This window comes from Spinacia oleracea, chromosome 3 (genome assembly GCF_020520425.1).
Source record: "Spinacia oleracea cultivar Varoflay chromosome 3, BTI_SOV_V1, whole genome shotgun sequence".
NCBI lineage: Eukaryota > Viridiplantae > Streptophyta > Magnoliopsida > Caryophyllales > Amaranthaceae > Spinacia > Spinacia oleracea.
Genome location: NC_079489.1, coordinates 4,596,234 through 4,610,057, shown reverse-complemented (window position 1 = coordinate 4,610,057; position 13,824 = coordinate 4,596,234). Strand labels below are relative to the sequence as shown.

General features: G+C 44.5%; 1 protein-coding gene and 1 long non-coding RNA gene across 2 annotated transcripts; one reads left to right on the top strand and one right to left on the bottom strand.

Moving 5' to 3' along the window:
- Positions 1–1,453: 1,453 nt before the first annotated feature.
- LOC130468917 (uncharacterized) lies at positions 1,454–5,864 on the top strand. Its single transcript, XM_056837970.1, has 3 exons — positions 1,454–1,581; positions 1,664–2,365; positions 5,826–5,864. Exons 1-3 carry the CDS (start codon positions 1,555–1,557, stop codon positions 5,862–5,864), a joined length of 768 nt encoding a protein of 255 aa, XP_056693948.1. The 5' UTR covers positions 1,454–1,554.
- Positions 5,865–11,633: 5,769 nt separating this feature from the next.
- On the bottom strand, positions 11,634–13,418 carry LOC110779451 (uncharacterized). The gene is made up of 2 exons (XR_002531131.2): positions 13,088–13,418; positions 11,634–12,174 (listed from the first exon to the last, which is right to left on the bottom strand). It is a non-coding gene; the product is annotated as an uncharacterized lncRNA (long non-coding RNA).
- Positions 13,419–13,824: the final 406 nt, after the last annotated feature.

The following is a 13,824-nucleotide window of genomic DNA, read 5'->3' as shown; positions in this document are numbered from 1 at the left end:
TCTCCTCCAGTGGTTTTTGGCTCGGGAGGACAACTACAAACTGCCGTCCAACTGGCTCCCGAACCTCAACTATATCTTGCGGGAGGACATTCTTGCTGTTGCCGGTCTCAGTAGGATTTTTGACAGGGGTAGGTGTCTTTCGGCTGGGACCGTGCTTTAGTAAGTTTGTCCTCCTCCTTTTTGTCTCGTTTTATTGACTTTGCTTTGTGCTTTGTTTCTGCAGAGTACGGCTTTAGCTGCGTTGATCCTGTGGTCTTGGGCATTTCTTTGGATCTGAAGACCGTTCACGACTCGGCCCCTGATTACAAGTTCGGGAAGGAGAATCCTCGTAATCCTCGCTTGAAGGATTACGTGCTGTCTCCGTCGGGTGTCGCTCGGATATCTGAAGTTCGAGCTGATCCGTGGGATTCTGCCTCTTCTCCCGAAGCTGTTCCAGTGAAAGTCGTGCTCCCTGAATTGAGGACGACCTCGGATCCGGTGAGTGTTTCTATTTCTCGAAGTCTTTTGTTTGTCTTTCTTTCTGGTTGGCCGTCGGCTAACGTCTTGGTCCTGGACCATCTTTTTAGGGTCCTGGGACTGACGCTGTGCCGCGTGCCGTTCCTTCGGTTTCATCTCCGGCTCGGATAGATATCTCTTTATCTAGGAACCGGGTACTTCGCGTTTTTTCTTTATTCCTTCCTTTGTCTTCTTTTACATTTATTGACCCTTGGTCTCCTCTGTTTAGGATCAGCGCAAGAGGAAGGGCAGCACTCTTTTGAGGCCTTCTGCGCATCCGAAGAAAGCGAAAGCTTCTCAGTCTTCGGAGAAGGTATTTGTTCTGACTTGGAGCCTTTGTGGTCCGTTCTCTCTTTTTCTGAAACTGACTTTTGAGCGTTTGCCCTGTAGGAAGAAGTTTCGGAAGTCATGCCTCCTCCCAAAAATCTCCTTCACTTCATGCCCTTGCCAGGGCAGAAGTTGAAGAGTGTGGTGGTTGCGGAACCGCCGCCCGTGGACCAACCGTTGGCCGAGGAAGATACCATCCCCTCTCCGCTGAAGCCGTCTGCTGCTTTGGGGATCGAGATCCAGGATATAACCAAGGTGATGGAGGCAATTGAAGCCGACCTTGTTCCTGGCTCGGATGTCCCTACTGTGGCCGAGCGGAAGGAAGAATCTGCTGACGTTTCTCTCGGAAGGGAGAGAAGTCCAGATAAGGAGATGGTGGATCTCACCGAGGCTCACATGGAGGTTCCCGAAGCTGAGAAGGAGGTCCCTTCTGCTGAGGAGGAGCAACCCGAGCAGGGTCTGACGAGGAAGAGGCGCCACTCGACCTTGGGCTCTACTTCGACCTCGGCCCTGGATAGACTGATCCACGCTGACCCTTGCTCGGATGTTCCGCTGAAACGGATCCCCGAGGAGGTAAGGGAGGCGATGGCTCGCTATGCTAGGGCTCCGGTTTTGGGGGAGAATCCCATGGCTCACGTGGGATCTTTGGTGGGTCCCGAAGCTGCACGGGAGAATCTTCTTCGGGCCAACCCGCAGTGGAGGGTTCCTGGAGCTGAGGAGAGGAACCCAGCTATGATGGCTCAGTATTATCTGAATGAGGTAAGTGTTGGAAATTGAGTTCCGTTTTTGGTTTGTTGTTGTCTTCTTTCCTCATCTTTTCTTGTCTTTTCTTCTTTCCCAGGCTGTTTTCTGGTCCTCGTTCGCTTCCGAGTGTAGCTCGGTTGAGGAGAGGCAATTGAGGAGGTATCAGGAGGCTTATGCTCGTGATATCCCTGTCTTGGACCAGAAGGCTGGGCAGCTCATGGCCGAGATGGTGGACCTCAAGCTACTGTACCTTCAGTACAGTCGTGAGGCTAGGGAATCGGCTGAGCAGATCGGGGCCGAAGTTGGGAAGCTTACTTTCCGAGTCGAGGAGGATGCTGAAAAGATAGCTTCCTTCGACAAGGAGAGGAAAGAAATGGCTGCCAAGTTTGCGAGCGAACTTGAAGAAAAAGACAGTCTTCTCAAGGAGATGACTTCTAAATTTGAGGCGGCCATTAAGCAGAGCCAGGAAGCGGAGGCGAGGCTTCAGCAGTTTGTCAAGCATCGGGAGATTGTTCAGAACCAAGCTGACAAGGTGCCCGTTCTCCAGCTGAAGATCCGAGAGAAGGATGCTGCCATTCGGAAACTGGAGCAAGAGAGAGTTGACCTCTACACTGCTGATCAGTGTAGGGAGCAATACTGGAATGGCATCCTGGGCGCTCGGCGGATGTTCGCGAAGCATATGCCTCATTTCCCTTGGAATGAGAAGGTTCCGCTCTGGATGAGGGCCCAGGATCACTTGGTGGAGTGCCAGGCCGATCGAGACGAGGCCGAAGCTGAGCGCCAAGCTGCTCTTGCAGAGGCTCGGGCCCAGAAGGCGACTTCCGAAGGTGATACTACTGCTGGGGGTTCTTCGAAGGATGCTCCCCTGGGGGATGCTCCTGAGACTCCCAAGAGTTAGGGATTCGGGCAGTCGTCTTCTTCAGAGTCGGTCGGTTCCAGTTGAGGACTTCCGAACATGTGCTTGCCTTTCCCCCTTTTGCCTCGGCGCTGCGTTGTACTCATTTCTTTTTGCTTTCTTAGTACTTCGGTAGGCCGGTATTGTCTGTTGATGGCTGCCGATTTTAACTGTTTCATTTTGTTTTCAATTTTTGAGGTTTTTCAATGTATTTGTACTTCCCCCAAATATTGAATAAAAAATGAATGTTTGTTACTTGGCTGCTTCTTTTCAACTTGTTCTTTCGCAATTTTAGGTCTTTAAATCCGTAGATTTCTCGAGCTCCTCTTTCTGTAGACTTGCTAAAAACCTTTTGATCTTGCGAGCTCTTTAAATCCGTAGATCGGTTAAGAGACTTTTTAACTTTTGCGAGTTCTTCAAATCCGTAGATCTGCTAAGAGACTCTTTAGTTTTGCGAGTTCTTCAAATCCATAGATCTGCTAAGAGACTCTTTAGTTTTGCGAGTTCTTCAAATCCGTAGATCTGCTAAGAGACTCTTTAGTTTTGCGAGTTCTTCAAATCCGTAGATCTGCTAAGAGACTCTTTAGTTTTGCGAGTTCTTCAAATCCGTAGATCTGCTAAGAGACTCTTTAGTTTCCAGACTCTTCAAATCCGTCGATCTGCTCAGAGGTTTGGATTGTTCTTCCGATCTCTTGTGGTTCGGAAACCTGGGCAAGAGATCGCTAGTCTGCCTCTTTAGTTATGCCTTCGGCGATCCGTGGATCTGAGCCGGAGTTTTATAACTTGATTCGAGCGACTGTTTGTTGCGAACAAATTTTATTAGGGTACCGCGAATCCGAGGATTCTGGACGATTCCCTGAAGTGTATGATTTGGTCATTTCTTGAATTTTATCAAGGAATGGGCAAAGTCAACCTGTTTTTAGTCTCGGATTGATCAGATCCGAGGCTGCATATATATATAAAGGGACAATAATTATAGAGATAAGTTTAATGAAACACATGGTGCCAATGGCTTTCCTCTTCTCATTAAACAACTTACTTGGTTTACAGACAGAGATCATACAAAATATTTCTTGAGAACATCGGTATTCCAATGGTTCTTCAGAATTGTTCCATCTAACTGTTTCAGCATATACGTGCCTGGCCTTTTTTCGGAATGGATGATGTATGGTCCTTCCCAAGTGGCTGAGAGTTTGCCATGGATCCGTCCTTTCTGAACCGAGGCGGCGTTTCTGAGTACTAGATCACCGACTTTTAGGGGTCTGGCGTTGACTCTTCGGTTGTAATGCTTGTTGACCCTCTGCAAATAGGCTGCGTTGAGTGTCCTTGCATCGTTCCGAGCTTCGTCCAGTAGATCGAGAGCTTCGGATAGAAGTTGATTGTTGCTTTCTCCTTGGAGCCCATCATACCTGTTGTATGCCTGGATCCTCAGGCTTTCTGTTCCGATTTCCACAGGAATTACAGCTTCGGATCCGTATACAAGGTGGAACGGTGTTTGTCCGGTAGCTTCTTTTTCAGTGGTCCGAAGGGACCATAGCGTTCCGGGTAGCTCTTCTAACCATTTGTTTTTGTCATCCTCGACTCTTTTCTTGAGTGCGTTGAGGATGAGTTTGTTAGCAGCTTCGGCTTGCCCGTTGCTTTGTGGGTGACAGACTGCCGAGTACGCTAGGTGTATGCCGAACTGTTTGCACCACTTTTGCAACGGGGTGTTGTCGAACTGTTTCCCGTGGTCGAAGACCATCAGTCTTGGTATGCCGAACCTTGTGATGATGTTCTGCCATATGAACTTGCGGACCTGAGGTTCGGTGATGGAGGAGACAGCTTCGGCTTCGATCCATTTGCTAAAATAGTCGACTCCTACAATCAACCACTTCTTCTGGTTCGTCGCTGAGGGGAAGGGACCAATGATGTCTAACCCCCACTGTGCGAATGGTAAGGGATACAGTGTTGATTGTAGGGTTTGAGCTGGTTGATGGATGGCTGGTGCGAACTTTTGGCATTTCTCGCATTTCCTTGCCATCTGCTTTGCCTCGGAGACCATAGTGGGCCACCAGTACCCAGCCCGAAGGGCTTTATGTGCTAATGTCCTACCTCCAATGTGGTTTCCGCATATCCCGAGGTGGATTTCCCTTAGGATGTAGTCAGCGTCTGTTGGACCCACACATTTTAGCAGCGGAGCAGAGAATGATTTCCTCATGAGCTCTCCTTCGGCGCTGATGATGAACCATCTGTTGAATCTTTTCAGTTTTCTCGCTTGCAGCTTATCTTCGGGGAGTTCTCCCCTTTCTTTGTATGCAACTACTGCGTCCATCCAGCTAGGTTCGGTACGTAAGCTGCATACTGTGGTGGGTAGCAAGTCGATGCTTCTCTCTTGGTGAACTTCCACGTGGACCGACCTGTTTAGGTCGATGAGTGTTGAGCTTGCGAGTTTTGACAGTGCGTCTGCTTGCGTGTTCTGTCCTCGGGGAATGAGGATGACTTCAAAGGATCTTAACTTTGACGTTAAGGATTTAATTTTTGCTAAATAGGCTGTCATGCTGGGCCATTTGGCCTCATACTCCCCTCGGATCTGGTTGGCTACAAGCTGGGAATCAGTTTTGAGGCGAACATGTTCGGCCTCCAGGGATAAACAAAGCTCTATCCCTGCGATTGCGGCCTCGTATTCGGCCTCGTTGTTGGTTGCTTTGAAGCCGAACTTCAATGCATACTCTATGCTTTTCCCCGTCGGGGGAATCAGTACAACTCCTGCCCCTGAGCCGTTTATTGTGGAAGATCCGTCAGTGAAGACCTCCCAAGTGCTTTTCGTATCATCCAACATTTCCTGGTATGAGCACTCGGCCAAGAAGTCTGCCAATGCTTGTGCTTTGATTGCTGTCCTCGGCTGATATTTGATGCCGAACTCTGATAGTTCGAAGGCCCAGGCAGCCAATCTTCCTGACCTCTCTATTTTGTCGAGTACTTTTTCGAGCGGTTGGTCAGTTAGCACTGTGATCTGGTGGGAGTCGAAGTATGGCCTCAGTTTTCGTGCAGCTACCACTACTGCATATGCGACTTTCTCGATGAGTGGGTACCGGGTTTCGGCCCCTGTGAGTGTTCGGCTGGTGAAGTAGATTGGCTGTTGCTTCTTTTCTTCTTCCCGAAGAAGCACTGCGCTGACGGTTCCAGGGCTAACTGCGACATATAGGTACAGGGTTTCCCCCTCCTTTGGTCTGGCCAGTGTCGGCAGTTGAGCTAGGTGGGCTCTGAGTTGCTGAAAAGCTTCTCTTTGCTCCTGTTCCCATATCAGTTCGGGATCCACTTTCCTCGGGCCCCCTTTTTTCTTGACTGGTTCTGCTTCTCCTCCGGGGAGGTTCTTTGGTTTCAGTGCTTTGAAAAAGGGGGCTCCCTTATCCGAGGCCTTTGATATGAACCTTGTTAGTGCGGCTAACCTGCCGGTTAGCCTCTGCACATCTCTCTTGGTCTTCGGCTCGGGTAAATCCAATGCCGCTTGGACTTTGTCCGGGTTCGCATCAATTCCTCTTTCGCTCACCATGAATCCGAGGAATTTACCTGACTTCACCCCGAAGACGCATTTTTTTGGGTTCAGCTTCATGCTGTGCTTCCTCAGGTTTCCGAAGGTCTCTGCCAAGTCTTTGACGTGGTCTTCCTCCTTGATGCTTTTTACGATGGAGTCATCCACATAGACCTCCACATTCCTCCCTTTCTGGTCGGCGAAGACGTGATCAACTAGCCTCTGGTAGGTGGCTCCGGCATTTTTCAAGCCGAAAGGCATCATTTTGTAGTTGAACACTCCTGCGCTTGTGATGAACGCTGTCTTTGCTCTGTCATCGGGGTGCATGAATACTTGGTGGTAGCCTGAAAAGGCATCCATGAAGCTGAGCAGTGCATGGCCGCTGGTGGAGTCAACCAGTTGATCTATCCTTGGCAGGGGATAGCAGTCTTTGGGGCAGGCTCGGTTCAGATCTGTGAAATCTACGCACATTCGCCATGAGCCGTTCGCTTTCTTGACCATCACCACGTTGGCCAGCCACTTCGGATACATGCATGGTTCGATGAATCCGGCCTCTTGCAACTTTTTAACCTCCTCGGCGATGGCTTTGTTTTTCTCCGAGGAGTAATTTCTCTTTTTTTGCTTGATTGGCCGAGCTTCAGCGTTGACATCCAGCTTGTGACAAATCAGCTTCGGATTTATCCCTGGCATATCTGCTGCTGACCATGCGAAGATGTCTTTGTGATCCCTGAGTAGTCGGATCAAATCGATTCGGAGCCCCGAGCTTAGGCCCTTGCCTATTCGGACGCTCCTGTCTGAATTATCTTCGAGGAAGATATCCTCCATTTCTTGATCTGGTTCGGGAGATAGGGTTTCGGGGCGAGCATCAACTTCTGCGGGAGACAAGCTGCTCGTGCTTGCTCTTCTTCTTTTTGCCTCGCTTTCTTCTCCCTTAGCTCCTTTTTCTTCCTCGGGGCCGTCCTCTAGTTTGGGCTTTCGGACAGCAGTGTGGCAGGTTCTTCTCGCCACTTCTTGATCACCCCTGATTCGTTCGGCGAATCCTGCATCCGAGACGTATATCATCAGCTGGTGGTATGTGGAGGGGACTGCTTGCATCTTGTGAATCATGGTTCTCCCCATGATTACGTTGTATACGGAGTCGCAGTCCATCACCAAAAATTCGTCCCGAAGGGTTTTTGCTGCCTGGCCTTCGCCCACTGTGACTGGCAGGGTGATCTTTCCTCGAGGGATAGCTGCGGATCCGTTGAATCCGATCAGAGGATAACTGACTTTCGTCAGTGCTTCCTCTGGCTCTTCGAGGATCAGCTGCTCGAAGCAGTTTCTGAAGATGATATTGACGGCACTTCCTCCGTCGACTAATACTCGATGTACGTTGTGGTTATTGAGGTCCATGGAGATGACCAGAGGATCATCATGCTTGTACTGGACTCCGAAGCAATCATCAGCAGTGAAGGTCATGTTCGGGGGGTGTGGCTGGTTGTCTCCCACCGCGCTGAAGTTGACCCGATGGGAGAGGGCTCTTAGGTGTTTTTTGCTGGCCTGGCCAGACTTCTGTCCCCCGAACACCACTAGGATGTCATTTTTCTTGTGCCCTGTTGCTTCGTAGACCCTTTTCTGGGGTTGCTCGTGTTGTTTGCCGCTTGCGGCCTTTTCTTTTTCCTCCCTTCGGTCTAACAAGTACTGTTTCAGGTAGCCTCGGCGAACGAGGTCCTCAATGTTGTCTTTCAGCGAGTTGCATTCTTCGGTATGGTGACCGAAGTCATCATGGAACTCGCACCATTTGTTCTTGTTTCTCCGAGCTGGGTTGGACTTGAGCTTCCCAGGTAGTTTCCACTTTTCGTCATTTCTGTTGAGGCTGAATATCTCCTTTCGGGGCAGAGCTAGTGGAGTGTAGTTGGTGTACTTGGGTTGAAGTTCACCCCTTCTCCCGTCTTTCTTCGGGCTCATCTCTCTAGCTCCTACTTTCTCTTTCCCCTTCCTTGAGCTACCCTCGGGCTTGCTCTGGGTATTCTTTGTGTCTCTCGGATCCGACGATCCTTTCAGTCTTGCAGCGGCCTTGTTGAACTCCTCGGTTCTGATGAACGCGTCAGCCATTTGGAGCACGTCAGCTATTCTGGAGGGGTTCTTCATTGAGAGTTCGTCACGGAACTTCCCTTCCTGGAGCGCGTGCTTCAAGGCGAAGATGGCCACGTCTGGCTGCAAGTTTGGTATGTTTGTTGATTCCTTCATGAATCTGGCCATGAATTCTCTCAGACTTTCGTCTCTTTCTTGTTGGATTGAGGTCAGTTCTGCTGTGGTTCGCTCGGGGCGATTGTTGCTCACGAACTGTGTGCAGAATCTCTTTTTCAGCTTTTTCCAGCTCTTGATCGATCCCTTCGGCAGCGATCTAAACCACTCTCCCGCCACTCCGGTTAGCGTGGTTGGGAAGTATTTACACCAGCATGCTTCGGAGTAGGGACTCAAGAACATTTGCTGCTCGTAGGAGATGACATGATCCCTCGGATCTGTGATTCCGCTGTAGGTTAGGTGAGCTGGCAGTCTTACCTTCGGTATTTCTTCCATAATCAGCTCGTCCGAGAAAGGGGATGACGTAGGAGTCATGATTCTTTTCCCGAGTCTAGCCCTGATGCCTTCGTTTGCCGAGGTTCTATGATTAGAACGTTCGGGCGTACGATGGGGGCTAGGGGTTCGATCATGCCTCCTGTCTCTTCTTCTTTCTCGGCTACTGACCTCGGGTCGTTCGCCAGATCTGCTCGACTCACCTACCCCGAGTCTCGTGTGGATCGAAGGTCTTAACCTTGAGTGGACCGAGGGCCTCAACCTGCTGAGCACCGAGCTTCGGATCCGAGTGTTACGAGTAGTTGATTCGCTTTGGAGAGCTGTTGGAGTAGGCGATGGTCTCGCAAACCAATCTGGTTGCTGTTGTGCCCTTTTTTGGGTGTCCCACGTGCTTTCCGTCCACCTCGACGTCAAGTGTGTTCCTGTCAAGGGAAGGAGTTCTCGTTCGGGTCTGGACACTTCCGCACTGGGTGGCTCGTTCAGCCTTCGCCTGGTCCTCCTCTCTTCTCTGCGGTCGTTTGCCAGTCCTTGCTGCTTCTCATTGAAGAGGAAGTTTTGCATGATGGTCATGGCCGCAGTGAGCTCTTCCCTAGTTGGAATCGGAGGTCCTGCATTTGTGGCGGTCGTAGCTCTGCTTGGCTGTGACCTCGCCATCGATTGAGGGTGCCCCTCTTGGTCAGATTCTGAATCTGACCGCACCATCATATCGTCGTCATTGTTAACAACATCATTCACCATTTTCGCGGAAAGAGGTGGTTGATGTCTTCCAAAGGCTTTGAAGTGTTCTTCCCCACAGACGGCGCCAAATTGTTCCGGTGTTGTAAAGATGGAAACAATGGGCTTCGAATGAAGGCCCTTTTGTATGTGTTGAAGATCTTGCTTGTTTGAATGAGTGGAGTCCGAATTCACCTGCACAATAGCAAAGTTACTAGCCTCGGGGGTGTTTCCGAGGAAAGCCCCTCCGATGCCTAAGTAAGAATGATGCTCGGATTCTAGAGAGAAGTTCTCTAGAAGAGTAGTCTTAAGGCGGTAAATTGGACGTACCTTGAGGTGTGAGCCTTGGCGGCCTATTTATAGTGTTTGCATAATAAATGCCCATAGGTCATTTATTGCTTTTGGGCCTTGGGCCTTGATGGATGGCTGACTAGCCATTGGTGGGTTTGATGCTGTTTGTTTAGAGCCATTGGGCTTTGGACTTAGTGGCCCAATTGAGAATCAATTGGGAGCCCAAACAGTTATTATTATTCAAAAGGTCTTGCGCGCATAAGGTGTACAATAAATTTATTGTACACTAAGATAACTTTAACCCTTTTCTTTGTAACTTTAATCTAATTTTGATTAACTTTTTTATTAGTAAAAAAAAATTGATAGATAAATATTTTAAATGGTTAAATGATTAATTTATACATTATTAGTGATTTTGAAGAAATAAGTTTTACTAAAATGAAAAAATTTATCACTTAAAAATAGATAACTTTTACATATATAAGCTTAACTTTTAAGCATTTTGGGTTAACTTTTACTTTGGTGTACAATATTTATCGTACACCCATTGTAAATAAGAATTTGTGATTATTATTATTAGCAAACTCTTGACCATTAATTAAATCAATACCGTGGCATTGCATTTATAATTTCATATTGTTGAATCAATACTTACGGCTGCACTTACTCCATGTCGTAGGTTTTAAGATGTCACATATATTGCATCCACCAATATGTATTTCAATATTTCAATTCACCACTTCTAAGTTCTAACTTCTTACTTAAGTCTTAGCTTGGGGTAGGTATATCCAATCATTTTCGAATGTAGATGAGTTAGGTCTATTTACTTTACCTTATCCTTATTACTTGTTAAATTAAATTAAAAATCAGATCAGATAAGACCAAAAAATGCAACACTTAGAGACCAAATCAGACCAGACCAAACCATAAAATAGATAGACTAAATCAGACCAAGTTAAGAGGACTAGGTCTTGCTTCGGCTACGGAAATAACGGTAGTGGCCGATCTTGGTCGAAAAATTACAAGGGGACAATGTTTGAAAATTCAACATTTTACTGAATACAGATGTATCTATAAACTATTTTAAAACACAATGTTTTGCTTGCCACATATTATCTTCTTGCTTTTCTATGTTCTTTATTAATTGCTTTGTTTAAATGTAAATCTTGCCTGATTCTCCATATACTTTAAATTAATTTTATTCCATATTAATAGCATCTAAAATTCTTAATTCAGCAATGCGGAATAATGGATTAGCTCATTACCCTTTAAATTTCTATATCAACGTATACCATTATGTAGATTTGTTAAAAATCTACAACTCAGCTAGTGCACTGCACGGACTAAAAACTAGTTCAATGTAACATTTTATATCAGTAAGTCAACGATGTAACATTTTTATATGTATATTGATGTCCTGAGTCCTAATCAAAAGAATGAAGCTATGAGCTTTCCTAAGATCCTACCCCATTAGCTAGATATTAGTAAACAATCTCGTTTAATGTGTGTATGTGTAAAAAGTTTGCCTTGTAATGAACCCGAGTCACGCTTTACCGCCTGTTATTCCACCATATGCGTGCACACCTTGGTCTGGAATCCTCTATTCCGAGAACCGTAATTGGTGGAAATCGAACTCTAATCTTAAGATCGTAAGGTGAAATTCTCATAAACTACACCAAGTACTACTTGATAAAATACGCATATAATGACATACATGAATATATAGATAAAACGTTAATCAAAACCTTTATTTATTTTCCTTAAAAGTAAAGCGGAAAACAAAGAGAATAAAGAAAGTTCGGGATGACATCTGTTTTTAGTTTTTGGCTGAACATGTAGAAAAAATAATTGATAAAATAAAAATTCCCATACATTTTTAAAATTGAAACTGATCAATAAAAGGGTGTTCAAAAAAATAATACAAAGTACTTCGTATAAAATTAGGTGTGCAATTGTGCATGCGTCCTGTGCAAATTTCCCTTTTTATTTCCTTGTTAAAAAAAGAAAAAAAGAAAGACAGGAAAATAAGTTGGTGGCGGCCCAAGCTCAATGACTAATAAATGACTGATTTAGGCCCAATGAAAAAAAATAAAAGACTGGATCAAGCCCAATGGACTAAGCCTTGAGAAGGATAGCTATATGAGTAGTGATTATCATAGTACAAGTACAACTTATCATAGTGATTAGTCAATAATACAAGTACTCCGTACTAATGGATATTATGAGAATATGAGTACTAATGGATATTAGTAATGTTCTAAAATTTCATTCCAAGCTAAAACAGTACACATAAGCCTCCTTAGCAAGTCATTTGTAAAACCATCTTCAGCAGCAGCATGAATCATTGTCCGAGACAGTGATCGACAAGTGTTCTCTTCTTGCACTTTCAACCTCAACAACTGTCAAGCTCTCGTGGCTGAAGTCACGACTCTCCACAAAAGTCTTCAGGAAGCCAAACATCTCAACATTAGAAGACTACTCATTGAAGGTGACAATCTCCTCGTTATCAACTCTGTCAAAGGAATTAGGTCTATTCCATGGAAGCTTCACAACATCATTGCAAATATCAAAAGCCTCCTTCTTTTTTTGATAGTTGGGAAATCAAATATATCTATAGAGAAACAAACAGAGCGGCAGACTGGATAGAGAATGTCAGACACCTGATTAGCAATTAATAGAATATATATAGACACTTGTAAAAATATCAGTTACAGTAGTGATTAGTTGATTACTTAGGACTTAGGAGTGACCCACAAGCGGAGGATTCCTAATGTATTTTTTCCTAACCTTTCAAAAAAAAAAAAATTGCTCCGTAAAATGAAGGAAATGCCTTAAAGTTGTACTTGTATTATTGACTAATCATTATGATAAGCTTAATAGGATCCTAATTCCTAATTATGACAATCACAAGGAGATAAATGTATTACGGATTTGCCTAAACTTGGGAAGCAGCCATTGACAAAGAGAAACTGTTTTAAGAGTAAAAGCTAATAAACACTAAACTTGTACACATAATTAAACACTAAACTTGGAATCAAAATTGATCCACTTTCATTGTTAGCAACCGAAAAATGTTTGAATTCTTATCAGCAATCCTTATTTTTGGGTATACTCCTTAAAATAGACCCAATATCACTACTCTAAATAGTCAAAATTGTACATTTTGATTTATAAAAAAATAAAAAATAAATAAATAATGTAAGAGAATAGTAATGCATTTTACTAGTATTAGCGTAGTTTGGATACATTTATTAGTATGCATTAGGTTACAAATTACGTACAATAAACTGTATCTTGCTATTAATTGGATTTATTCGGAAGGAAAATACAAGCTTAGATTCTACATATTTTCATTTAGAAATCTTATATTTTTTGGAATTTTTTTTTCATTAGGTAAATTAGACTAACCTCTAGCAATATATAACAAATTAAAAAGAACACAATCTTAGATTAGAATAAGTAATAATAATAACAATATAATGCAGAAAAGAAAGAGCCTAGCATGAAAGAGAAGAGTATGTTAAGATAGCCAAGGTGACCGCCTGACTAACCTTTTCGAAAGCTCTAATTAACCAGCATAATTGCATGGTAATTAGCTTGATAATAATTAAACCTTCACAAAATGAAGCAGGCAAGTCATCCTTGGCTACTAAACCATGACTCTTAACTCTTCATGTAAGGCCCTCCTTTTCTAGGACACCTCTTCAAACTGCCCTTAGCTATTTGGGATGGATACCCTTCAATGCCTTGCATCTCCCTCTATATATAGCCAATGGAAATACATTTAGACATGTAGTAAATGGGAGATTCTGAGTTGCCCATATTTTTAGGCCCTTTCTTCAATAATATCCCTCTCCACCCATATCTTCTTGATTTTTATGCCCTTTTACCATCAAATTTAGCATTGTCCCCCCTCCCCCCTAAAATTAAATATATTAATATATTTTTAAAAAATGGTCTACATAAATCATAAAAGTTATCATTAGTCTTTATCAAAATTATTGGGTCCAAGATTTGAAACCATGATAAACAAAAGAGGGACTATATGTGGTCAACCCAAGTTTGTTAGGCATAAAATCTTTGCAAACTTTTTCATCCAAATATATGGTCAACTTGGGAATACATTTTGACTCATACATCATGTATAAGCTTTTTAAAGATAACTACAACTAATTATATTGTAACATTTGTATGGAAAAGACATGAAGAATACACATCCTAAACCATGTACTCCAATATGTATAAGATAGTAAAGTCACTGTCGTAATAAGATACGAATATGTATGAG

Coding starts and splice junctions, on each gene's coding strand:
- LOC130468917 (XM_056837970.1), top strand. CDS start 1,555: ATGATGGCTCAGTATTATCTGAATGAG. Junction 1,582..1,663: donor CTCAGTATTATCTGAATGAG/GTAAGTGTTGGA, acceptor CTTCTTTCCCAG/GCTGTTTTCTGGTCCTCGTT. Junction 2,366..5,825: donor GCCAAGCTGCTCTTGCAGAG/GCTCGGGCCCAG, acceptor CTTTGGTTTCAG/TGCTTTGAAAAAGGGGGCTC.